The sequence below is a fragment of the Spermophilus citellus genome, assembly GCF_964194105.1.
Source record: "Spermophilus citellus genome assembly, chromosome: 6".
Taxonomy (NCBI): domain Eukaryota; kingdom Metazoa; phylum Chordata; class Mammalia; order Rodentia; family Sciuridae; genus Spermophilus; species Spermophilus citellus.
The window spans coordinates 32969609-32995605 of record NC_138187.1 but is presented as its reverse complement, the minus strand read 5'-3'; the positions used below and the strand labels follow the sequence as shown (position 1 = coordinate 32995605).

Here is a 25997-nt window from a genome sequence, read left to right as displayed (position 1 = left end):
AGGTAGAAGTAAGTTGCCCAAAAGAGATGGCTTGGAAAGTCAACATGTATCGAGGGTACCTGGCCATCTGCCACCCCGAGGAGCAGCAGCTCAGCTTCATTGAGCGCCTGGTGGAAATGGCCAGCAGCTTAGCCATTCGTGAGTGGCGGCGGCTGCCCCACGTGGTATCCCACGTGCACACGCCCCTTCTGCAGGTGAGTGCAATGAGTGCTGCCCTCTGTGCACGGCTTCAGGGCCACCATAGCAGGGCAGCTGGGCCCAAGCTGAAGCCTGAGCTGATGGCAGAGGAAGCTCCTTCTCTTCTTCTTGTTTTGCACTTAAACTCATCCTTAGGTTCAAAAACTCGAGGAGGGTGGGAAATACTGCTTCTCATTTGGGAATTTCTGGAGGAGCTAAGGTCCTAGTAACTGAAGATGTTCTCACAAATGAGTGTGATGATTTTTGATTTTTTACTTTAGAAATTTTCTTTGGTGCCCCCTTGTACCATCATGGGTGTGATACGACTGTTAGGCCCCCAAAGATCCCAACTTGAGACTCATAACTGCTGTTCAGTGGCCATGCCTGACTCTCTTCCTGACACTCTGTATGTCATCTGCGCCACACCAGCAACTGTTCAGCTTCTCAAATCTCAGGGTGTCCCCTGCATCACACACACACACACACACACACACACACACATACACACACACACACACACACACACACAGCGTGTGCATCCCCGGGCCTTTGCCATCCTTTGTCCCCTGGTGCCTGGCACAGAGCGGCTACTGGTGTTACTGTATTACCACCCAGGTGAAATGAGGCTGATGTTACAGCAGTAATTCCACAGGGTCTCACTTTTATTTCTCTTAAAAGAGGAGTTTTGAAACTTATCTGATACATTGATTTTTATCATAATGTGTAGATTGGTCTGCTTTCTGTTACTGAAAACACAACACCACCCTGGGAGGTAATAAAGAAATGAGGTTTATTTTGGTTCATATTTCTGGATGTCCAATATTGAGGGACCACATATTTTGATGGGGTTCTTGCTGGCAGAGTCCTGATGTGGTGTGGGTCATCAGATGATTATAGTGTGCAAGTGTGCACCTGTATTCACTTATGGGGTTCCACCTGATGACCCTTTCTAATCCCAGTCTCCGCCCAAAGACCCTACCCCACAGTGCTGTAGTAGTTTGAATTTTCACCCTCTTGATACCTCACATTGGGGATTAAATTTCCAACATTAGTTTTGTGGGGGAACAAACCATATTCATACCATAGTAGTGTAGTTGCTTATAAAAGCAACTTATGGCTATAAAAGCCATAGCATATTTTCCTGTCTTCATCACAGTGGGCCAGAAAGTTAGTGAAATAATTGTTTATTTTGATGTTTTTGCTTTTTGAAACTATACCCTAAAGTAATATTGATTTCGCAAATATTTAGTACTTTTAATCTAGATCATTAAAATATCTTAAAGCTTCTTATTAAGAGTAGACTTTCCTATAAAAGTGCAAAAGTGTGTCGCCTGTTTGTATAGCTGTTAGGAAAAAGTTATTTTTGTATAAAAACAGAGGAAAAGGTTGCATTTATAAGCTATTAATTGTGCAGATACATACAAGTATCATTTTTTAATAAGCTGATTATGAATAAATAGGAATTATTATGCAGTTTATATATATTTAAAGCATGAAGTATAAGTACAGAATTTCAGACATAATCCTGACTCAAGTATAATGTAGGTATAATTAAAAGCAGTTTTATTTCTCTTTTACTGCTTAGCTTATGGTTAATAACCTAAGCATTTGTAAATTAGTTTGGTTATGGATAAATGTGACTTCCTTTTTCCAGATGGTTCCTACCTGCAGTAGCACTGCTAACCAACCTAATGAAGAAATCTAAAATAAAACTTCCTTTTAAAAGGAAGCCATTTAACAGCACTTCATCTTTTTAATAATTTTGATTTAAAAAAAATTCTTTTTTGCTGTACTGGGGATTAAACCCAGGGATGCGCTACTACTGAGCTGCATCTCCAGCCCCTATAATTGTTTGTTTTGAGACAGGGTCTCACTGAGTTGCTGAGGTTGACCTGAAACTTGTGATCTTCCTGCTTCAGCCTTGTGAGTAGCTGGGACTACAGGTGTGCACCACCACACCCAGCTACTAGATTTTTTTTTTAAAAGAGAGAGTGAGAGAGGAGAGAGGGAGAGGGAGAGAGAGAGAGAGAGAATTTTTAATATTTATTTTTTAGTTCTCGGCGGACACAACATCTTTGTTGGTATGTGGTGCTGAGGATCGAACCCGGGCCGCACGCATGCCAGGCGAGCGCGCTACCGCTTGAGCCACATCCCCAGCCCGTAGATTTTTTGTTTTAAATGTCCAATAATAATTGTATATATTTTATATTTATGGGTGTGATGTTTTGGTATGTTAACAGTGTGGAAGTGATTGATTGTATCAGTTAACAAATCCATTACTTCACATACTTATGGTGTCTGTGGTAAAACTTTTTATAATTCATTATTATTTATCATAGTTGCCCTTTTGTGCAGTAGTTCAGTGCAGCTTATTTTTCCTGACAGAAAATTTCCAACTAAAATTTTCTACCCTTTGATCAACCTCTCCCATCTCCTCTCCCAGCTTCTGATAACCACTGCTCTATTTTCTATGAATTTGACTTTTTTGGATTCTCCTTGTAAGTGAAGTCATAAAATCAGCATTTTTCACAATATCCAAGATAGGGAATCAACCTAAATGTCTATCAAAAGATGACTAAAGAACATGTGGTATTTATATGCAGTGGCTGTCATGAATAATGCTGCAGTCAACATGAGAGGGCAGATTTGTCATTGACATTGATTTCAGTCCTGTAGCTGAATATCCTGCAGTGGGATTGCTGGATCATATGGAAATCCTGCTTTTAGATTCCACAGAACCTCCATTTTTTTTCCCTGTAATGACTATATTAATTTATATGAGCACCATCAACAATGCATAAGGCTTTCCTTTTCTCAGCATTCTCACCAACACTTGTTATCAACTTTTAGATCATAGCCATTCTAATAAGTGTGAGGTAATAACCCACTGTGGTCTTGATTTGTATTTTCCTGATGATTAATGATGATGAGCACTTTTTTTTTCATATATTTGTTGGCCACTTATATAGCTTCTCTTGAGAAATATCTACTTGGGTCCTTTTTACTACTCTTTGTTTAAAGTAAATTTCTATAGAACTTGAGAAAAGGAAAATGAAGAAACGAGAGAAAAATATTTCCTTAAAAAAGTTAAACGATGTACATACCTTTTTTCCAAACATTCAAATATTAAAAAGCAATTACTAAGTTTTTTAAAAAACTTTATGGTGTTTTACACTGTTTTAAAATACATATTTGGAATTACGGCTTGTAGTGGGACCCCTCCACCCTTTCCTACTCTATGAAAAGAAAATCTCCAAAGAAACAGTCTTGGTGCTCTTATTCACTACTATCTTTCATGCTGATTAGTGGACCCCAGAGTTTTGCTAGAGATTTCAGATGATGGCCTATTCCATTGGCATACTGGAAACACCAGTTTTCCTGGATCAAACATTAAGCAAAAGATTTGCAGCAACCCAAGGAGCATTACTTATTAAAGAAAAAATTTATTTCAGAAAGAATAGCAAGCTGTATACCATTTTAGTTTTCCTCTTCCTATTTTCCCTTTTCCAAATCCTGCAGTTGATATCAAAACCCAGTTTTTGGCCCAGGAGCCAACTATGGAGAGCAGAACAGATTTATAAACCCCCAAACATCCTGGTCCCAGAGAATTAGAACTGTTTGACCAGCATTGAAGCTTTCTTTTTTTTTTTTTTTTTTAATTGGCCAGTGATACTTTATTTTTTTTAATTTCTTTTTATTGGTTGTTCACAACATTACAAAGCTCTTGACATATCATATTTCATACATTAGATTGAAGTGGGTTATGAACTCCCAATTTTACCCCAAATGCAGATTGCAGAATCACGTCGGTTACACATCCACAATTTTACATAATGCCCTATTAGTAATTGTTGTATTCTGCTACCTTTCCTATCCCCTACTATCCCCCCTCCCCTTCCCTCACATCTTCTCTCTCTACCCCATCTACTGTAATTCATTTCTCTCCTTGTTTATTTTCCCATTCCCCTCACAATCTCTTATATGTAATTTTGTATAGCAATGAGGGTCTCCCTTCATTTCCATGCAATTTCCCTTTTCTCTCCCTTTCCCTCCCATCTCATGTCTCTGTTTATTAATCTTTTCTTCCTGCTCTTCCTCCCTACTCTGTTCATAGTTGCTCTCATTATATCAAAGAAGACATTTGGTATTTGTTTTTTAGGGATTGGCTAGCTTCACTAAGCATAATATGCTCTAGTGCCATCCATTTCCCTGCAAATTCCATGATTTTGTCATTTTTTAGTGCTGCGTAATATTCCATGGTATATAAATGCCACATTTTTTTATCCATTCATCTATTGAAGGGCATCTGGGTTGGTTCCACAGTCTAGCTATTGTGAATTGTGCTGCTATGAACATCGATGTGGCAGTATCCCTGTAGCATGCTCTTTTTTTTTTTTTTTTTTTTTCAGAGTAGAAATTAGAAGTTTATTAAAGGACAGCAGAAAAGACTTCTCCCGGAGGAAGAAGGGGACCCAAGAGGTGGAATCCCTGTAGCATGCTCTTTTAAGGTCTTCAGGGAATAGTACAGGAAGGGCAATAGCAGGGTCAAATGGTGGTTCCATTCCCAGCTTTCCCAGGAATCTCCAAACTGCTTTCCAAATTGGCCGCACCAATTTGTAGTCCCACCAGCAATGTACAAATGTACCCTTTTCTCCACATCCTCTCCAGCACTTGTTGTTTGACTTCATAGTGGCTGCCAATCTTACTGGAGTGAGATGGTATCTTAGGGTGGTTTTGATTTGCATTTCTCTGACTGCTAGAGATGGTGAGCATTTTTTCATGTACTTGTTGATTGATTGTATATCCTCCTATGAGAAGTGTCTGTTCAGGTCCTTGGCCCATTTGTTGATTGGGTTATTTGTTATCTTATTGTCTAATTTTTTGAGTTCTTTGTATACTCTGGATATTAGGGCTCTATCTGAAGTGTGAGGAGTAAAAATTTGTTCCCAGGATGTAGGCTCCCTATTTACCTCTCTTATTGTTTCTCTTGCTGTGAAAAAACGTTTTAGTTTAAGTAAGTCCCATTTGTTGATTCTTGTTATTAACTCTTGTGCTATGGGTGTCCTATTAAGGAATTTGGAGCCCGACCCCACAATATGTAGATCGGAGCCAACTTTTTCTTCTATCAGACGCAGAGTCTCTGATTTGATATCAAGCTCCTTGATCCATTTTGAGTTAACTTTTGTTCGTGGCGAGAGAGAGGGATTCAGTTTCATTTTGTTGCATATGGATTTCCAGTTTTCCCAACACCATTTGTTGAAGATGCTATCCTTCCTCCATTGCATGCTTTTAGCCCCTTTATCAAATATAAGATAGTTGTAACTTTGTGGATTAGTCTCTGTGTCCTCTATTCTATACCATTGGTCCACCCGCCTGTTTTGGTACCAGTACCATGCTGCTTTTGTCACTATTGCTCTGTAATATAGTTTGAAACCTGGTATCGCTATACCGCCTGATTCACACTTCCTGCTTAGAATTGCTTTTGCTATTCTGGGTCTTTTATTTTTCCATATGAATTTCATGATTGCTTTATCTATTTCTACAAGAAATGCCTTTGGGATTTTGATTGGCATTGCATTAAACCTATAGAGAACTTTTGGTAATATCGCCATTTTGATAATGTTAGTTCTGCCTATCCATGAACAGGGTATATTTTTCCATCTTCTAAGATCTTCTTCTACTTCTCTCTTTAGGGTTCTGTAGTTTTCATTGTATAAATCTTTCACCTCTTTTGTTAGGTTGATTCCCAAGTATTTTATTTTTTTTTTAGGATATTGTGAATGGAGTGGTTTTCCTCATTTCCGTTTCAGAAGTTTTGTCGCTGATATACAGAAATGCCTTTGATTTATGCGTGTTGATTTTATATCCTGCCACTTTGCTGAATTCATTTATTACTTCTAGTAGTTTCTTTGTAGATCCTTTTGGGTCTTCTAGGTATAGAATCATGTCGTCCGCAAATAGTGATAATTTAAGTTCTTCTTTTCCTATTTTTATGCCTTTAATTTATTTTGTCTGTCTAATTGCTCTGGCTAGTGTTTCGAGAACTATATTGAATAGAAGTGGTGATAGAGGGCATCCCTGTCTTGTTCCAGATTTTAGAGGGAATGCCTTCAACTTTTGTCCATTCAGAATGATGCTTGCCTGAGGTTTAGCATAGATAGCTTTTACAATGTCAAGGTAAGTTCCTGTTATCCCTAGTTTTTCTAATGTTTTGAACATAAAGGCATGCTGTACTTTGTCGAATGCTTTTTCTGCGTCTATCGAGATGATCATATGGTTCTTATCTTTAAGTCTATTGATATGGTGAATAACATTTATTGATTTCCGTATATTGAACCATCCTTGCATCCCAGGGATGAATCCATGTGGTGCACAATTTTTTTGATGTGTTTTTGTATCCGATTCGCCAGAATTTTATTGAGGATTTTTGCATCTAGGTTCATTAGAGATATTGGTCTGTAGTTTTCTTTCTTTGAGGTGTCTTTGTCTGGTTTTGGAATCGGGGTGATGTTGGCCTCGTAGAATGAATTTGGAATAGCTCCCTCTTTTTCTATTTCCTGAAATAACTTGAAAAGTATTGGTATTAATTCTTCTTTAAAGGTTTTGTAAAACTCTGCTCTATACCCATCCGGTCCTGGGCTTTTCTTGGTTGGTAGTGTTTTGATTGCTTCTTCAATTTCATCCATTGATATTGGTCTGTTCAAATTGTGTGTATCCTCCTGACTCAGTTTGGGCAAATCATATGACTTAAGAAATTTATCGATGTCTTCACTATCTTCTATTTTATTGGAATATAGGTTTTCAAAATAATTTCTAATTGTCTTCTGTATTTCTGTAGCATCTGTTGTGATATTGCCTTTTTCATCCCGTATGTTAGTAATTTGAGTTCTCTCTCCTCTTCGTTAGCATGGCTAAAGGTCTGTCGATCTTATTTATTTTTTCGAAGAACCAACTTTTAGTTTTGTTAATTTTTTCAATAGTTTCTTTTGTTTCAGTTTCATTGATTTCCGCTCTGATTTTAATTATTTCTTGCCTTCTGCTGCATTTGCTGTTGTTTTGCTCTTCCTTTTCTAGGGCTTTGAGATGAAGTGTGAGCTCATTTACTTGTTGATTTTTTTCTTTTTTTGAGGAATGACCACCAGGCGATGAATTTCCCTCTTAAAACTGCTTTCATGGGGCTGGGGATGTGGCTCAAGCGGTAGCGCGCTTGCCTGGCATGCGTGCGGCCCGGGTTCGATCCTCAGCACCACATACCAACAAAGATGTGTCCTCCGAGAACTAAAAAAAAAAAAAATATTAAAAATTCTCTCTCTCTCTCTCTCCCCCTCTCTCTCTCTTTAAAAAAAAAAACTGCTTTCATTGTGTCTCATAGATTCCGATATGTTGTGTCTGTATTTTCATTTATCTCTAAGAACTTTTTTATTTCCTCCTTTATGTCTTCTGTAACCCATTGATCATTCAGTAACATATTGTTCATTTTCCATGTGATGTAGGATTTTTCCTTCCTTCTTTTATCATTGATTTCCAGTTTCATTCCATTATGATCAGATAAAATGCATGGTATTATCTCCACCCCTTTATCTTTACTGAGGGTTGCCCTATGGCATATTATATGGTCTATTTTTGAGAAGGATCCATGTGCTGCTGAGAAAAAAGTATATCCATTTGATGATGGTTGATATATTCTATATATGTCAGTTAAGTCTAGGTTATTGATTGTGATATTGAGTTCTATAGTTTCTTTATTCAACTTTTGTTTGGAGGATCTGTGCAATGGTGAGAGAGGTGTGTTGAAGTCACCCATAATTATTGTATTGTGGTCTATTTGATTCTTGAACTTGAGGAGAATTTGTTTTATGAATGTCGCAGCACCATTATTTGGTGCATAAATATTGATAATTGTTATGTCTTGTTGGTGAATGGTTCCTTTTAACAGTATATAATGTCCTTCCTTATCCCTTTTGATTAACTTAGTCTTGAAGTCGATTTTATTCGTTATGAGGATGGCCACCCCTGCTTGCTTACGAGGACCATGTGCGTGGTATATTTTTTCCCATCCTTTCACCTTCAGCCTGTGTATGTCTTTTCCAATCAGATGTGTCTCCTGGAGGCAGCATATTGTTGGATTTGTTTTTTTAATCCATGATACCAGCCTATGTCGCTTTATTGGAGAGTTTAAGCCATTAACATTCAGAGTTACTATTGATGTATGGTTTGTACTTCCATCCATGTTTGATTATTTATCCTTTTTTTAAAAAAATTAGTTTGTTTCTCCATGATCTTTCCCCTCGCCCTCTGTCTTTACCGAGGCACTTCCCACTGATGGTTTTGGTTATTGTTTTTCATTTCTTCCTCGTGTAGTGTTTTGCTCAAAATGCTTTGCAGTGCTGGTTTTCTGGCTGCAAATTCTTTTAACTTTTGTTTATCATGAAAGATTTTTATTTCATTGTCATACCTGAAGCTTAATTTTGCTGGATACAGAATTCTTGGTTGGCATCCATTGTCTTTCAGTGTTTGAAATACATTGTTCCATGACCTTCTTGCTTTCAGTGTCTGTGATGAAAAATCCGTTGTTAACCTTATTGGTTTACCCCTGAATGTAATCTGTCTCCTTTCTCTTGTAGCTTTTAATATTTTCTCATTGTTCTGTATATTGGATATCTTCATAACAATGTGTTGGCGTTGGTCTACTGTGATTTTGTGTGCTCGGTGTCCTGTATGCATCTTCAATTTGTATATCTGTTTCCTTTTTTATTTCTGGAAAGTTTTCTGTAATTATTTCATTCAGCAGGTTACTCATTCCCTTGGCTTGAATCTCTGTACCTTCTTCTATCCCGATGACTCATAAGTTTGTTTTTTTTATGTTATCCCATAACTCTTGGATGTTTTTCTCGTGGTTTTTTACCAGCCTTTCTGAGTTTGCTAGACGCTTTTCAAGATGATATGTTTTGTCTTCATTATCTGACGTTCTGGCTTCTACTTGCTCCACTCTGTTAGTGATACTCTCAATTGAGTTTTTAATTTGGTTTATCGTTTCCTTCATTCCTAGAATTATTGTTTGATTATTTTTTATAATCTCTATCTCCTGATAAAGATGCTTAACTTCTTCTTTTATCTGTTTATGTAATTCATTCTCAATGTGTTCTTTCGCTGCTTGAATTTGCTGTCTCGTATCCTCTTTAAGGTTCCATTCCATCTGTCTACGGTGTTCCTTGAGTTCTTTATATGACCATTTTTCTGATGACTCTAGGTCCTCCTGAATATTTAGGCTGTCCTGCATTGTTTGTACTCCTTTTCTTCCTTGCTTTTTCAAGTTGCTCGTGTTACTTCTTGTTCTATTTGACTGTTGAGTTACTGTTTACTCCTATAAATTTATTTGATGCTTGGGAGGAAAGGTATTAGAAGGGAAGGGAAGAAGTCACTAAAGAGAATGAGAGTAAGCAGGTAGAATTCAGGGAAGGGGGAATAAGAAAATTGAAAAGAAATGAAAAGACAAGAGAAGAAAAAAAATAGGAAATAAAAAAGAAAAAAAATAATAATTAAAAAAAAATTAAAATTAGAAGGAAAAAAATTTTTAAAAAATTGTAAAAAAAATTTTAAATACAACAAGAAAGAAAAATGAAAATGAAAGGAAAATCCCAAATCAAAAAAAAGAGAAAAAGAAAAACTAATAAATGCAGTCTTAGAGTTTGATTAACTTCTCTTCCAGTAGGTGGCTCTGTGCCCACCAGGCCAAGTTTCTCCTGTCAATACGCGGGATCCAATCACTGTGCAGCAGCTCCTCCCAGACTGGGCGAGTCTCCAATCCTGAGTGCCTAGGGCCTCCTCTTGTGTCTAGTCACTTCCCCACTTTTCCTCTAGCCAGGCCCCTTTCACGGGTGCCGCTCACCTCAATACTGGCTACACGCCAGGTCTGCTGCTCCTGGGAGCCCTGTTTTCATGAACGACTGGGCACACTCTCCCAGTTTGCCATTCCCTCAGACCCTAAGTTTGTTGAGCTTGGGGCTGAGAATCCTCAGCGAATTTTACTTGCCCTCTGGTAGCCACACCCCCGGTAGCTGGTGCAAGAGACCTCAGTTGTCAGCACTGGTGGGAGCGGTAGCCGGGAGTTCTGCGCCACGGGTCCCGCGCCACGTCTGATTCCCTCGGTCTGGCTATCGCGCTCACGGGAGAGCTGGGAGGGGCCCTTACAGGAGAGCTGGGAGGGGCCCTTAAGGTTTCCCCGATGTGTGGAGAGGGAAGGCTAGGGAATTACACACCTGTAGCAGCAGGTTTCAATGAAGTTATCTCCTCCGCCGCAGTCTGGTGACATCAGTTCTCTGCCATGGTGGTATCTCTTGCAAATGGCGACAGTTTGTTTCCCTTTGCCGGGTGACCAATGCAGTGGGTGGATCCTTACTGTCTCTCCCAAGCCCCGTTTCAAACCTGTGGCCACTACCTATGAAGGCTCGGTTGGCATTTACCTCCATAGGAACGGAAGGGCCGACCAGTTGTTTCAGCCGGATGGATTAGTGCTGAGTCACAGCTGTTTGTCTGCGGGAAGCAGTCGAACGGGAGCTTGAATTCAGCCAATCCGGGCTCAGTGTGTGTTCTGAGAGGCCCAGACTGTTTGCCCCAGATCCACGTCAGTTCAGCATTGCCTAGTGATCCTGAGCAAACAGAATCTAGATTGTTTACGACTCCCTATGCCCGCACAGCTGAAGAGGTCAGAGACTTGATCTCTCCACGCCCGCTGGCATGTTGGAATCCCATTGAAGCTTTCTAGCAAGCCCTGTTTCATAGGTTTTGTCTCTTATTTGACTTGACTTAGGGAAAAGTCATTTCCACATGCATTTGTCAGAAATAATTAGCAGCAGTTGTTTAACACCAAAGCTGCCTGAAGCAGCAATATTAGCTAACACACAAGAGAGACTAGAACAGGTAAAGGTAAGGTATCAATAAAGAATATCTTAAAAGCTCTTCCTTTTCCTGAGAATCTTGAGGGCCATGCACAGCCTGTGTACGTGTTCAGGAAAAACCTGAGGAGTCCCTGAGTGTTCACCTCTTGTTTCTCACCTTCCTGTGCACAAGCAGGAAGTGAAAGCTAAGGCAGAGTTGTAGGCTCCCTAGCTGAGTATTGATGGCATGCTCCAACAGGCACACACAGCCCCACAGCACAGGCTGTGTGACATTCTGGTTCAGGTATTGAATTTCTGTTTAATCATTAGGTGACCATTAAGTTAACTGAGTAGAGACTTCAGTGGTTATAGCCTTCAAATAATTTAGATTTTATAAAATTAGTTTAGAAAAGTTATTTAACAAATAGCAACAATAACAACGGGGAAAAAAGGGAAAAAACCTCGGAGGAAAGACATAATTTCCAGAACTGGCATATTATAATATTCAGAATGTCCAATTTTAAAAAATAATTTAGACATGAAAAGAAAATATGTCCCATATTCAAGAAAGAAAAGTAATCAGTATAAATTGTCTTTAAAGAAAACCCAGATGTTGAGCTTAACAGACATTAACTTTAAACCAACTCTTGTAATCATGTTCAAAAACTAAGGAAATTGTATGTAAAGACAATACAAGAATGATGCCTCACCAAATAGAGAATATTAGAAAACAGAAATTATCTTTTTAAAAGGAACCAAATAAACATTGCAGAGCTTAAAAGTTATATTGAAATGAAAAAATTTGCTAGAAGGGCTTCAGAGCAGCTATCAGTAAGCAGAGACAAGGATCAGCAAACTTGAAAATAGGTTAGTTTACATTATATAGTCAAAGAAACAAAGCAAGAACAATGAGGTGAATGAACAGAGCCCAGGGACCTGGGGACCCCTCAGGTATACCAACATTTCCCAAAAGTAGATTGAAAGAAAAGGGCAGAAAGAATATTTGAAAAAAAATAGTGTCCAAAAATTTACTCAAATCTGATGAAATTAATAAACCAATTCCATTTATAATAAGGTCAAAAGGAATGAAATATTTAGGAGTAAGTTTAAACTTTTGCTTCAATGGACAACATCAAAGTAAAAAGTAAAAAATAAAACTTATGCAGAATGGGAGAAAATGTAGATTTTAGCCCTAGTAAGGAAATTTTATCCAGAATATATAAAGAACTCTTATAAAATCAACAGTAAAAGATAACTCAGTTTTAAAATGGCAACAGATTTGAATGATCATTTCCCCAAAGAACATATACAAATAACCATTAAGCCTTGGAAATGCAAATTAAAACAATAACAAGATACCATTTCATACCTACTAGGTTGAATAGAATTAAAAGGACAACACATTGATGAGAATGTGGAGAAATTGGAATCCTTACAGTGCTGGTGGTACTGTAAAATATTGTGACTTTTTTGCAAACAGTCTGCCAGCTCAAGGTATTAAACATGGAGTTACCTTATAATCCTGCACTTCTACTCATAGGTGTATATCTAAGAGAAATAAAAGCATGACCACAAATATTGCCCAGGATTGTTGATTGAAGCATTCATGATAGCCCAAATGTGGTACATCCATATAATGAAATAATCCAGCTATCAGAAGGAATGAAGTACTGATAACTTACAGCATGGGCGAACCTTGAAAGCATTATGCTAAGTGAAGAAACCAGACATATTGTATGATTCCACTTATATGAAATACCCAGAATAGGCAGATCTATAGAGATAGAAAGTAAATTGTTATTTGAGGGGCTGGGGAAGGAGAATGGAGAATGCTAATGGATATAGAGTTTCTTTGGAGAGTGATGTTAAAGTTCTCTCATTAGCTAATGGTGATGTTTATACAACCCTGGGAATATGCTACAAAATAATGAATTGCATACTTTAAAGGGTGAACTTAATGGTATTTTAACTACATCTTAGTAAAGCTTTTATAAAACAGCCTATTGACCTATGTTTTAGTAAGCTTTGATTCTTTATTGTGGCAAGGCAGGACTTAAGGAAGGTTCTGGAAATCTGAATGTTCTGAACTAAACTTGAAATGTAGATAAAAAGCACAAGTTCTTCAAGGCAATTTTGAAAAGAGCAAACAAGATTCAGAATACTGAACTACATGCTGTGAGAGATCCGCAAAACTAATAGATTCTTCCTCAAAGGAGCCTCTCATCTGAGGGATGTCTCTAAATAAAAAAGTAAAAGGGCAAGTATAGCTCAGTGGGAAAGTCCCCCTTGGTTCAATCCCAGTACAAAGACTAGTAATGAGATTTGGGGAAGGAGAAACCCATGTGGACCGTAAGAGAAGAGGGAAGGGGGCGGTGGAGATGGAATTTGATGGGTATGTTTGGATAGGCTCAGAATTGTGGCCAGAGTGGTACAGATAAGGGGAGGGCCTCAGAAGTTTGGGGCCAGCAACACTCCTGAGGTTTAAGATGGAAAACTGGATAGACTTTGAAGGGATGTGGCAAACTTGTACTTTTCTGCCTAGAGAGATCTTAAGAACCATGTTTTAGATCTTTGGGGATTTGAATCCGAAGTTGGTGAAGAAGGGCCTGCAGGCAGGGGAGGTGGGATTGCTCTGCATTGGTAGATAGAGCCAAATGAAGTGGGCAGCCAAAGGGCATTGAAAAGTGGAAGAAAGGTTTAGGGACCCCTCGACAGCAAGGCGTGTTGTCTGTACCTCCGTTCTCCCAATCTCCTATCACGGGGAGTCTTAAGCAGGTCAATGTTTGGATGAAGACTAAATTGAGTGTGAAATCTCTGGTGCCTGTGTGAGGTGCTTCCCTTGGTGATGGTGTCAGGAGGTGTTCCCGGTGGTCAGACTCTTGATTGACTCAGTGGTTTGGTTTTCTCCTTGGTTGTTAGGAGTGCTTACTGTGGAATGTCTTATTTTGGTCGTGTTAGGCAGCACAGCAAATCATTGAGCTTCAGGAGGCTGCACAGATCAATGCAGGTTTGCAGCCAACCAACCTCGGGAGGAACAACAGCCTGCACGACATGAAGACCGTGGTGAAGACCTGGAGGAACCGGCTGCCCATCGTGTCTGACGACTTGTCCCACTGGAGCAGCATCTTCATGTGGAGGCAGCACCATTACCAGGGTAAACCGACCTGGTCCGGCATGCATTCATCATGTAATTTTCCAGATGCCCCGCTGTGCTGGTTTCATGTCTTTGGTTTGGTTTTTTTCCCTTTTCCAGATTTTCTGTTTTGGAATGGGTAAGACAGGTAGTGGTGATAATGGTGAGGGTAGATGAAGGTAGGAAGGATGGTGGGACTTTTTTTGTTGTTTGTCTTTTCCTACCTGTTCCATTTTTCTAGTTAGAAGAGAATTGCTGCTGGACGCTGCCTGTTGCACCAGCGGGGCAAGCAGGGGCACCGTGCTTCAGTGATGGCACTCTATCTCAGTGCCCCTGCCAGGAACGGCTGCTCTCGGCTGGCTCTGTTGAGCCATTTGGTTCTCCTGGTCCCCAGCTTACCACCCAAACCTGCCACCCACCTGTTTTTAGGACAAACTTTGTGATTTCGTGATTTGTTATCTAACACAGCAACACTCAACTCTGTAGCACCTTTCATGACTTACTTGTGATACAAGGAAATGCAACAAGGGTTTATCACAGAGCTTCTTGTTTTCATAACCATGTTTGTGTGTTTTCATTTTTTATTTAAGCCTTATTGTGGAATACTTTGAAAAATGTTTGACAGGGACTGATAATTCATTTCTTTGCTCTTTAGCTATTGTAACTGCATACGAAAATAGTTCCCAGCATGATCCAAGTTCAAATAATGCTATGCTTGGGGTTCACGCGTCAGCTTCAGCAATCATCCAATATGGAAAAATTGCTCGAAAACAAGGACTGGTCAACGTAGCACTGGACATATTAAGTCGTATTCATACTATTCCCACTGTTCCTATTGTGGATTGCTTCCAGAAGATTCGACAGCAAGTTAAATGCTATCTTCAGCTGGCAGGAGTGATGGGCAAAAATGAGTGCATGCAGGTAGGGTTCCAAGGGATACTGTCCCTCCCGTCGAGGAGGTTCAGGTGAGGGCTCTTGGGTCAGATAATAAGGAGAAGGATTGGAGTTTACAAATAGCCTTAATAGTGGGAGACAATCCTTCCAAAACAAGAAATTGAAGGAAAAACACTTGAGTATTTGAGTTACATTTATGTTCTTGATTATGTCATATGCTTAGTGTGTTTAAGGAAAGAAAAAAAACTATAGAATTATGAACTACTATAAGGGCATGAGTTAGATTTTTGGCTATGTTGAGAAGAATACCCTTAAATGTCTAAGTTTGGCTTTTCGTGAGTCAGTGTAAATACTACTTATCAATCAAAATATTCTCGGTAGACAATTCCATTCTCAATCCATTCTTGTCAATGGCTTTTAAGACTTATTACCTAGATAAATACTTTCATGACATTTTTATATTATCTAGAATTTCAAGAGCTTCTTTTCAACTTGTTTCGTTTTCTTTTTTTAAAATAGGGTCTTGAAGTTATTGAATCTACAAACTTAAAATACTTCACAAAAGAGATGACAGCTGAATTTTATGCACTGAAGGGAATGTTCTTGGCTCAGATCAACAAGTATGTATCTTATATTGGAATAGGGTAGTAGGAAAGCCCTCCAAAGCAAATATTTACAACTTAATGCCAGTGGGAAATGCAAACTAGAAGTTGATCTGATTTCATGACAGTTGTTTGGTATGATTTTTTGGGGGGTGGTATACCTCTGCACAGATAGTAACAGATAGTAACTTGCAGCGGATTGAACTAAATGTGTAGAACTAAAAAGTTTATTAAAGATGAGCTGCTAATCACAGAACTGCTGATAACAGGGGGTCATTTTGATACTTACTTAGCCTGCCAGGTTAGAACAGAATTGGCTCCTTTCATGGGAATGATTCTTGATTTAGAGCAGAAGTCATTCAGTAATGGCCAGTAAGCCAAATCCATACAGTAGACAGGTTTTGGAAATTAAGTTGTATAGGAGCACTTCCATACCCACTGACCATTCTATAACTCCTTTCACCCTGTGGCTGCAGAATTAAGTATGTTGTAGAAATTGTATGGTCTGCAAAGTCCAAACAATTCACTATCTGGCTCCTGGCAGAAGATGGAAATAAACATCAAATGAAATTTTGTAAATACTATGCAAATGAGGTATCCTTACAAGATGCTGCTGATTGCTATGTGTAAACTCTCACACCCACTTCCACATTTTCAGCGTATATGGGTTGCATTTTTAGCTTATTTTAAAATAAGGAAGCAATTTTGTCATGATAAAGAGTTTTGTCATTTTTTTAAATGATGTTTTACATTTACAAGACAAAATACTCTATCTGAAAGTGTACAGTCTGTGGGTTTTAGTATATTCATGATGTTGTACAATCATCCCCAAGAGTGAATTATAGAACACTCTGTCATCCCCAGAAGAAATCCCATGTGTATTAGCTGTTACCCGCGCCCCCCTTCTCCCTCTCCCTCGACACCTGTTTCTGTCCCCATCGATTTGCTTGTTCTGAACATTTCATACAACGTGTGACCTTTTGTGGCTTTTTTTCAGTGTTGAATCATGCATTAGTACCCGTTTCTTTTCATGGCTGAATAATTCCATCATTTTTTTATATTTTTTTTCTTTACCCATTAAACAATAGATGGAAATTGGGTTGTTTCTTTTTGCTATTATGAATAATGCTGCTTTGGACGTTCACATACAAGGCTTCATGTGAGCATGTTTTCATTTCTCTTGGGTATAAGTCTAGGAGTGGAATTGCTGGATCACATGTGGTATTACGTTTATCCTCTTGAGAAAATACCAGCTTTTCCCAGTGGCTATCAGTACCATTTTACATTCCCATCATGATGTTTGAGGTTCCCAGTTTCTCCACAGCCTCACTAGCATTTGTTGTTTTCTTATCTTTTAGCCGATTATAGCCATCTTAATGAGCGTAAGTTACATCATGTTGTGGTTTTGACTTGCATTTCCATAATGACTAATGATATAGTTGAATTGTAATTCATGATATGTCTGGATACAAATTTCCTTTAGATATATTAGTATTTCTCACATTCTGTGGATTGCCTTTTCACTTTTTTGATAGTGTCCTTTAATCACAAAGATTTTAATTGTGACAAAGTCCACTTTATAACTTTATTTCTCATGCTGCCCAAATTTTTGGTGTCACCTAAGAAACTATGGTCTAATACAAGGTCACAAACGTTTACTCCTAGGTTTTATTCTAAGAGTTTTATAGATTTGACTCTTACACTTCAATCTTTTGTCCATTCTGAGTAATTTTTGTATGTGGTGTGAGGTAGGGTTCCAGATTCATTTTGCATGTGACTGTCCTGTTGTCCTGGTGGCATCTCTTGAGAAGTCTATTCTTCCTCCATTGAATTGCCTTGGCACTCTTGTCAAATCAGTTGACCAGACATGTGTGGGTTGTTGTTTCTGGACTGTCATTTCTATTCTGTTGATCTATTATTTGGGGTCCCTTATACTTTCATGTGAATTTTAGATTATTTTAGTCTGACCATTTCTGTGGCAGGAAAAAGGAGGTGGGATTGTGATTGAAATTGCATTGACTCTAGATCAGTTTTGGGGGGGGGGAGGTATTTTGCCATCTTCACAATATTAAGTTTTCCAGTTCTGGGGCTGGGGATGTGGCTCAAGTGGTAGTGCGCTCACCTGGCATGCGTGCGGCCCAGGTTCGATCCTCAGCACCACATACAAAGATGTTGTGTCCGCCAATAACTGAAAAATAAAAATATTTAAAAAAAAAAAAAAGTTTTCCAGTTCATGAACACAGATGTCTTTCTAGTAATTTAGGTCATCTTTAATTTTATTCAAATATAAAACAAACCATCCCAAACATAGTTTTTAGTGCACAAGTTTTATAGTTTTCAGTGTATAAGTTTTGTACCCTTTTTTTGGGGGGGGGGGCAGTGTGGGGGAGGCAATGATGGGAATAGAACACAGGCTTTCACACATGCTAGGCGAGCACTCTTAACTACTGAGCTATATCCCCCGGCCCAAACCTTGCAATTCTTATGTTGAATTTATTCCTAAATATTTTTATTTCATTGGATCCTTTTATGAGTTGCTTTCTTTCTTTTCTTTTCTTTTCTTTTTTTTTTTTTTGTTCTGGGAATTGAACTCAGGGGTACTTGGCTACTGAGCCACATCCTCAGCTCTATTTTATATTTTTATTTAGAGATAGAGTCTCACTGAATTGCTTAGCAGCCTTACTTTTGCTGAGTCTGGCTTTGAACTCGAGATCCTTCTGCCTCACCCTCAAGCCTCTGGGATTACAGGCATGTGACACTGCACCTGGCTCATGAGTAGTTGTATTAATTTCATTTTCAGATTGTTTGTTACTAATGTATAGAAATACAGTTGATTTTAGCTATTGATTTTCTGTTTTTCAACTGGGCTGAATTTATTAGCTGTGTGTGTGTGTGTGTGTGAGAGAGAGAGAGAGAGAGAGAGAGAGAGAGAGAGAGAGAGAATGTGTGTGTGTGGGGGTTCTGAATATAAGAACACACCACAATGGAATTTTACTCAGTATAAAGAAGAATAAAATTATAGCATTTGCCAGTAACCGGATGGAAATGGAGAACCTCATGCTGAGTGAAATAAGCCAGACTCAGAAAATCAAGGGTTGAATGTTTTCTCTCATCTGTGAAAGCTAGAGCAAAATAAGGAAAAGAAGTAGGGGAAGATCAGATATGGTGAAGATCAGTGGAGGAGAAGGAGGAGGGACAGGAAGAAGAAGGAAATGCTCAATGAAATCACAAAGGCACTTCAAGTGCACACATAGACATGCCACAGGGAATCTCACCTTTTTGTGTGTGTGGAAGGCAACATTCAAGGAGAGACAAGGGATGAGCAGGGGAGGAATAGTGCAGTGGAGGAGGGGGTGGGGGACAAAGGAAAGAGGGGGGAGGAATGGGAACCGAGATGGAGTGGGTCAGGTTCCATGCATGTATGATTTTGTCAGAGCATTATATAAATATCACACTCTAATTAAAAGGAGAAAAAGAGGCTGGACACAGTGGTGCACAGCTGTGATCCAAGCAGCTTGGCAGGCGGAGGCAGGGGACACAAGTTCAAAGCCAGCCTCAGCAAAAGTGAGGTGCTAAGCAACTAACTCAGTGAGACCTGTCTCTAAATAAAATATCAAATAGAACTGGGGATGTGGCTTTGTGGCTGAGTTCAATCCCTGGTACCAAAAAAAGAGAAAATAATCTTATGTGATTTGCATAATTTTTCCAATGTGTCTATTGTCTTTTGACTTTCTTATATTTTTGATGCACAAAAAAGCAATTTCATGAAGAAAAAAAATCATGTCATCTGCAAATAAAGCTAGTTTTTACTTCTTTTTTTCTTTTTTTTTTTTTTTTTAGTCCAAAGGCATTTACTTTCTTAACTAATTGTCCTGACTAGAATCTCAAGTACAGTGTTGAGTTAGAATGATGAGACCCTTGTCTCTTTGTCTATCTTGGGGACAGGCTTTTGGTCTTTCACTGTTAAGTAGTGTGGGCTTTGGGTATTTCGTCTATGCCCTTTACCAGGTTAAACTTGTTCCTTTTATTCCAAGGGTACTGAGGTGATCGTGTTTTTCTCTTTCATTGTGTTAATGTGTATCACACTGGTTTTTTTTTTTTTTTTTTTTAAATGCCGAACTATCCATGTATTGCTGGGTAAATCCCCCATGGTCACGGTGTATAATCCTTTTCATATGCTGCCGGAACTGGTTTGCCAGTTTTTTGTTGGAGGTGTTTGCATTTATATTCATAAAGGAGATGGGCCTATAGTTTTCCTTGTATATCTTGTTCATCTCTGGTGGGATATAAAAATGGTGTCTTTGCTATGGAAAACTATTTTCACAAGAAAGTAAAAGTTACCATATGATCCAGTGAGTCTGTTCCTTGGTATCTATCTAAAAGAATTGGAACAGTTACTTGATCAGAAATTTTTATAGCAATACTAGTTCCGATAGGCAGAACATGTAAACAACACAAATGGATTGCTAAGGGAAGTGTCATCTTTATACTCCGTGGAATATTATTCAGTTATAAGAAGGGAATGAAGTTCTGACCTGTGCTCCAATATGGATGAACCTTAGAAGTAGTATGCTAAATGAAAGAATCCAGATTCAAAATATCATAGGATATATGATTTAATTTTTATGAAATATGCAGAGTAGGTAAATCAATGGAGATAGTAGGTTGGTGGTCCTCAGGGGCTTGGATTTGGGGAGTTCAGAGTGACTGCCTAGGAAGTGGTTGTAGAGCATCATGAATATGTTAAATGACACTGAAACATTCCCTTCAAAATGGTTCATTTTGTCAGGCGTGGTGGCGCACACCTACAATCCCAGTGGCTCCGGGGCTGAGGCAGGAGGATCATTGAGTTCAAAGTCAGCCTCGGCAGCTTAGCAAGGCCCTAAATAACTCAGTGAGACCCTGTCTCTAAATAAAATACAAAAAAGGGCTGGGGATGTGGCTTAGTGGTTCAGTGCCTCTGGGTTCAATCCCTGGTACAAAAAAAAAAAAAAAAAAAAAAAGGCTAATTTTACAATGTGAATTATGATTTGGTTTTGCATCTCCTCACAGGTCTGAGGAAGCAAACAAAGCCTTTTCTGCAGCCGTGCAGATGCATGACGTGCTGGTGAAAGCCTGGGCTATGTGGGGCGACTATCTGGAGAATATCTTTGTGAAGGAGCGACAGCTGCACCTTGGGGTTTCTGCCATTACTTGTTACCTGCATGCTTGCCGGCATCAAAATGAGAGCAAATCCAGGAAATACTTGGCCAAGGTAAGATCCAAGGAATTGTCTTTGATCAAAGACCATCTGGTAGCCTTTCAGTTTGGATCAAAAACCAGCTCTAAATCACTGATTCATGCTGGATGTGAGAGGATTGATTTCATGCCTTAACTCCTAATTCCCATCTCCTTCAAGTGTCTTTTACAGTTCCATTTTAAAATAAGGAAATCGAGGCCTGGACATCCTTAGGGCCCCAGGACTTTCTGCATGACAAAGCTTCACCTAGAGTCTAGTGCTTTCTGTGAGACTGAGACTCCCATTCTGCAGAAGAGCACTGGAGTTAGGGCTTAACTCCTGGACACCTGTCTGATGTTAGCATCTCTCCAGCAGCTGCAAGGCTTGTGTCCTTTGATTGCTGGTGGTCTCTTCACACAGTGCCCATCATAGCCCTGAGTGCAGGGGGGTATTGGGCATGTACAGTTTCTTGATTTAACATCAACATTTAGATGAACCTCACCACATGTGCATGGACACCCAAACACCTAAATACCTGACTCTGAGATTGCTTGCTCTGAGATATAACTATTTATATCTAAAAGAAAGGCATCTGTGGATTCCAGGCTGCCAGCCTTTGTCCTACCAGAGCTAGGGTGATGTTGATCTGAGATTTTAGTAAAAATCTGCTCGTGTGGGTGAATTAGCAGCTTGGCAAGCCCTGACCATCTGCCTGTCACGGCCTTGTAGTCACTGGTCACTGCTAGCCAGGAAATTGGATCAGCTAGTAATTGTCATTAAAGCTAAGTCAAGAAAAAATAAACTCTTCAAATTGTGGGTATACGTAACTGTAAGATTTTTGCATATATTTAGCCATAGTATTGGCCTCCATATTTTTCCACATGTCCAGTAAAGCTATACAATGTGGAATCTTAAAGTTGGCAAAAAAAAAAGTCATTTGATTGAGGGTCTTGATTGTTGCTCACCTCTAGGCCCCTCCCCTCTGCATTAGGTGCTGTGGCTTTTGAGCTTTGACGATGACAAAAACACCCTGGCAGATGCTGTTGACAAGTACTGCATCGGCGTGCCGCCCATCCAGTGGCTGGCCTGGATCCCGCAGCTCCTCACCTGCCTGGTTGGCTCCGAGGGCAAGCTGCTTTTGAACCTCATCAGCCAGGTGGGCTTCAGAAGTTGTTTGTGTTCACAAAATAATTTTGTCTTTATTTTACATTCTTTCCTTCCAGAAAGCATGTTTGAATGCTCTTGAAGATAGTCCAAGAGGCAATAAGATTTTAACATTTAGATGTCACTTAATATAAAGCATAATTAAAAGTTGCTGAAGAACACATCAGGGTTGAAATGAAATAGCTAATAACACAGTACAGTATTAAAATTGTAAATTTTTTGCTTGGCTATTGTTCTACATAGGATGCAAGTTAAGCAAGATTGCTAGTGTTTCTCTGAGAATTATAGTGAAATGAGAGTCTGGTTGGAATTTTGCATCCGATTTCCTGTCCTGTCCTAGGAGCCCTTCAGAGCTCCCTTGAAAGTAGCACTTGCTTGTGATACTCCTCCTTCGTGCAGTTAACCTGTACCTGTAAGCGAGGACAGTTCTTGCTGTCTGGGGGTGAGGCTGGGAATTGGGCAGACCCTGGTCCCATAGATGGCTCTTTCATAACTGTCAAAGTGTTAAGGGACTTTTTATGAAAGAATAGCACAGCAGCTGCATGTTTCGGAGTATATGCTCATTTTACTTGCTCTTTATGTGTGGACATCATTCATGTATTCCCAGAAAGGACTTTCTTTTTTCCTCGAGGGTGTTGCTGTCTTCCTGGGTCCTAGCGTTTTGCTTATAGTTATCTGCCAGGATGTAGACCTGGCCTGTAGCAGAGTCAAACATTACTGTTTTCTTCATGATAATGTCAGCTTGGTCACAAAATTCCAGTTTGTTAAAGCTGATGGGTCTCATCCTAAATAGACATTTCTTGATCTCCTTCTTCCTGCAATTACACAGAATAAAAACTATTTGATACCAGGATTGAACCCAGAGGCACTTAACCACTGAGCCACATTCCCAGCCCTGTTTTGTATTTTATTTAAAGACAGAGTCTCACTGAGTTGCTTAGAGCCTTGCTAAGTTTCTGAGGCTGGCTTTGAACTTAAGATCCTCCCACCTCAGCCTCCTGAACTGCTGGGATTACAGGCAAGTGCCACCACACTTGGCTATTTTGGGTCTTTAAAAGGTGAAAAGGATATCTCACCTGCTGTTTAATATGGCCGTGTGCATTAGATTGGTGACATAGTACTTGCTTCCTTGGAACAAATGCAGATCAGAAACCCATTTCCAACTTGACATCAGTTATTTTCAGTATAAATTATCTTTATTCAGAAAGCACAGCATGTAGTTTATGATTTCTTATCTCTGAGCAGGTTGGACGAGTGTATCCCCAAGCGGTCTACTTTCCCATCCGGACTTTGTACCTGACCCTCAAAATAGAACAGCGAGAACGCTACAAGAGTGGTACGTCTTGGGTGGGGCTGGCTGGCTGGTCTTGAAGGGCTTGTTCCCTGGGGAGTCCTATGTCTCAACTGCTGTGGACCTTCTCCCGCCCTGCAACTCCCTCCGCACGCACGTGGCCAGTCTTTTCTTTAATCAGGGCCCCAAGGTCAAAGCCTGAGGCCTGATTAATGTTACAGTGTGGTAGGGTGTTCATCTGAGTGACCCATAGGTAGAAAAGTTCTATATTTTTAGTTACAGAGAATTATGAAGTTTACCTTCCATCTTGGTAATAAAGATACCCCTGTAAGCAGTTTGTCAGTTGCTGTGCATGTGTGTTGTTGAGGTTGGAAGAAACATCTCAGCTGTCAGAAGGATCCAAGTCAGTCTTATTAGTTTCAAAAACTTGACTCAGAACATAAGACTTTAATCTAAATTGGATAGACTCTTTGGCATGTAAAGAAATAACTAACGGTACCTTTGTAAACAGCTAAAGGTCCGTTTGCTTCACAGTGTTCCTAACACCCAGAGTCTTCCTAAGGGAGTGATTCACTCTCTGGGCCATGGCAGCATCACAGGGAAGTGAGATGAGGACCTTGCACAGTGAGAGTTCCCATGTGTTTTCTCATAGGGTAAATAAATGTATTTTCTTGGAATGTCATTTTACAAATGTAGGTTTGTCTTTTCTAGATGAAAAGTGGAGACTTGCTTATCAACTACTTTTAGATTCTTTGAGCTTTAATAGCAAGCTCGGAGAACGTTTCCCCCAAAATTTTCTTATAAACCTTCAAACTTACAGAGAAGGTGAGAGGAGCACCAGCACACTGTGGGCCCCTCCTGCCCTCGCCAGCTGTTCTGGGCAACTTGCCTTAGCACTCAGCTCGCACACTGGTTTCTTCTCTCAACCATCTGAAGCCAAGTTGTAGACCACCGTGTCTTTTGTCCCTAAATCAGTCGCATAGCTACTCTTAGAACCAGGGCATTCTCCATCTTCCGTGGGGAAGCGTCTCCTGGAGGTCCCCACACCGGCAGGAACCAACGTTCCTTTGCCCGGTGGGTCCTGTAGAGCTCCGAGCTCGGCATCGGTCGGTTTTGCGCTGACAATGGCGTTGTGTGTGTTGCTCTCAGATTCTGGACAGCAGCAGCCAAGTTCAGTGGGTAACCAGTCCCATTCTGCATCAGATCCAGGGCCCATAAGAGCCACAGCACCCATGTGGCGCTGCAGCCGAATCATGCACATGCAGCGAGAGCTCCACCCCACTCTTCTGTCTTCCCTGGAAGGCATCGTCGATCAGATGGTCTGGTTCAGAGAAAACTGGCATGAAGAGGTATTTGGATCTCATTTTGCAACTGCTAGTTACTTGTGGAGGGAATGGATCGTTCTGTATGCTTCTGTGGTTGTCTCGTCATCTTCATATTTAGCTGCCTGGTCGATTTATGTTGGCTGTTGAATTTAACCATGGACCAGGTGAAGAGTTCGTCTCTGCACACTAAGTCAGCCTCAAATACTTGAAGAAAACTTCAGAGGAAATGAGAAAACCATTTCTTGCTTTTAAAGTACTTGCTTTTTCTACTTCAGTGACCTCAGTTACTTAAGTGCCACTGGTTGACCTGGTGGCGGCTGTGTGTATGAGCAAGAGTGGTGGCATAGGCAGCAGGAAGTTCTGATTTCCAGAAACAGGAAATCATTCATTTTCTTATCACTGAACCAGGTGTCTCTTCAGCAGCTCGGCCACCTCCTTGAGGTTTGCTTCAGCGGATGATAAAGTCATACCCACTTGACTGTCTCTGATTCACCTGGCTGGGTCCTGGGGCTAGCTGGAATTTATGCGCAGGTTTTGTGTGTGCAGGTGAACATAGTGATAACAGCCAAAACGCTTGAAAACCAGGCTTTCATGGTTAATCAGGAGGCAGTATGTGCACATCCTGAGACGGTGGGGTTCTCTGGTTTTTGTTTGTGTTTGAGTGTTCGGAGCCCTTACTCATGGGTAAAAACAAAACAAAACCACACCAGCTCACAGTGTCATGCACACGGGTCTTCATCTGTTCTGCACACGCTGATTTACACCTACCTTGTGCCAGTGTGCCGTGGGTGCAGATAATCCTGGGGCAAGGAGCTGTGTGTGTAGCCACTTGGCTGGCTGGTTGCTCTGCTTGGTTGATGATCCCTGGCTTCCTCTCCTACTAGGTGCTCAGACAGCTCCAACAGGGCCTGGCAAAATGTTACTCTGTCGCCTTTGAGAAAAGCGGAGCAGTGTCCGATGCCAAAATCACCCCCCACACTCTCAATTTTGTCAAGAAGTTGGTGAGCACGTTTGGAGTGGGACTGGAGAATGTGTCCAACGTCTCAACCATGTTCTCCAGTGCCGCCTCTGAGTCTCTGGCCCGTCGGGCGCAGGCCACAGCGCAGGACCCCGTTTTCCAGAAGCTGAAAGGGCAGTTCACAACGGGTGAGTCTCACTCTCTTTTCCCGAGTAAAGTTCCTATTTTTCCTTGGTTTTTAATATCAGCTGATTGTATTCATTCATTTTCTTATCACTGAACCGGGGATACTGGTTAGACTGTATAAAAATACAGACCTCAGAACATGAGGAATCCAAGACTGCCACCAGTGTGGGAC

At 40.2% G+C, this 25997-nt stretch overlaps 1 protein-coding gene across 15 annotated transcripts in view; it reads left to right on the top strand.

Annotated features, from left to right (window-relative positions):
- Positions 1-25997, top strand: part of TRRAP (transformation/transcription domain associated protein) — a 135477-nt gene that overhangs the window by 94576 nt on the left and 14904 nt on the right. For 9 of the 15 annotated variants that reach the window (XM_081299849.1, XM_081299859.1, XM_081299856.1 and 6 more), the window contains 9 exons: positions 3-194; positions 14013-14241; positions 14843-15108; positions 15601-15701; positions 20736-20937; positions 21893-22057; positions 23311-23401; positions 24506-24705; positions 25566-25827. In XM_081299849.1, coding sequence (XP_081155975.1) covers positions 3-194; positions 14013-14241; positions 14843-15108; positions 15601-15701; positions 20736-20937; positions 21893-22057; positions 23311-23401; positions 24506-24705; positions 25566-25827 — 1708 coding nt within the window. The remainder of the gene's footprint in view (positions 1-2; positions 195-14012; positions 14242-14842; positions 15109-15600; positions 15702-20735; positions 20938-21892; positions 22058-23310; positions 23402-24505; positions 24706-25565; positions 25828-25997) is intronic. The other 6 variants (XM_081299851.1, XM_081299860.1, XM_081299858.1 and 3 more) reach the window with 3 other exon arrangements.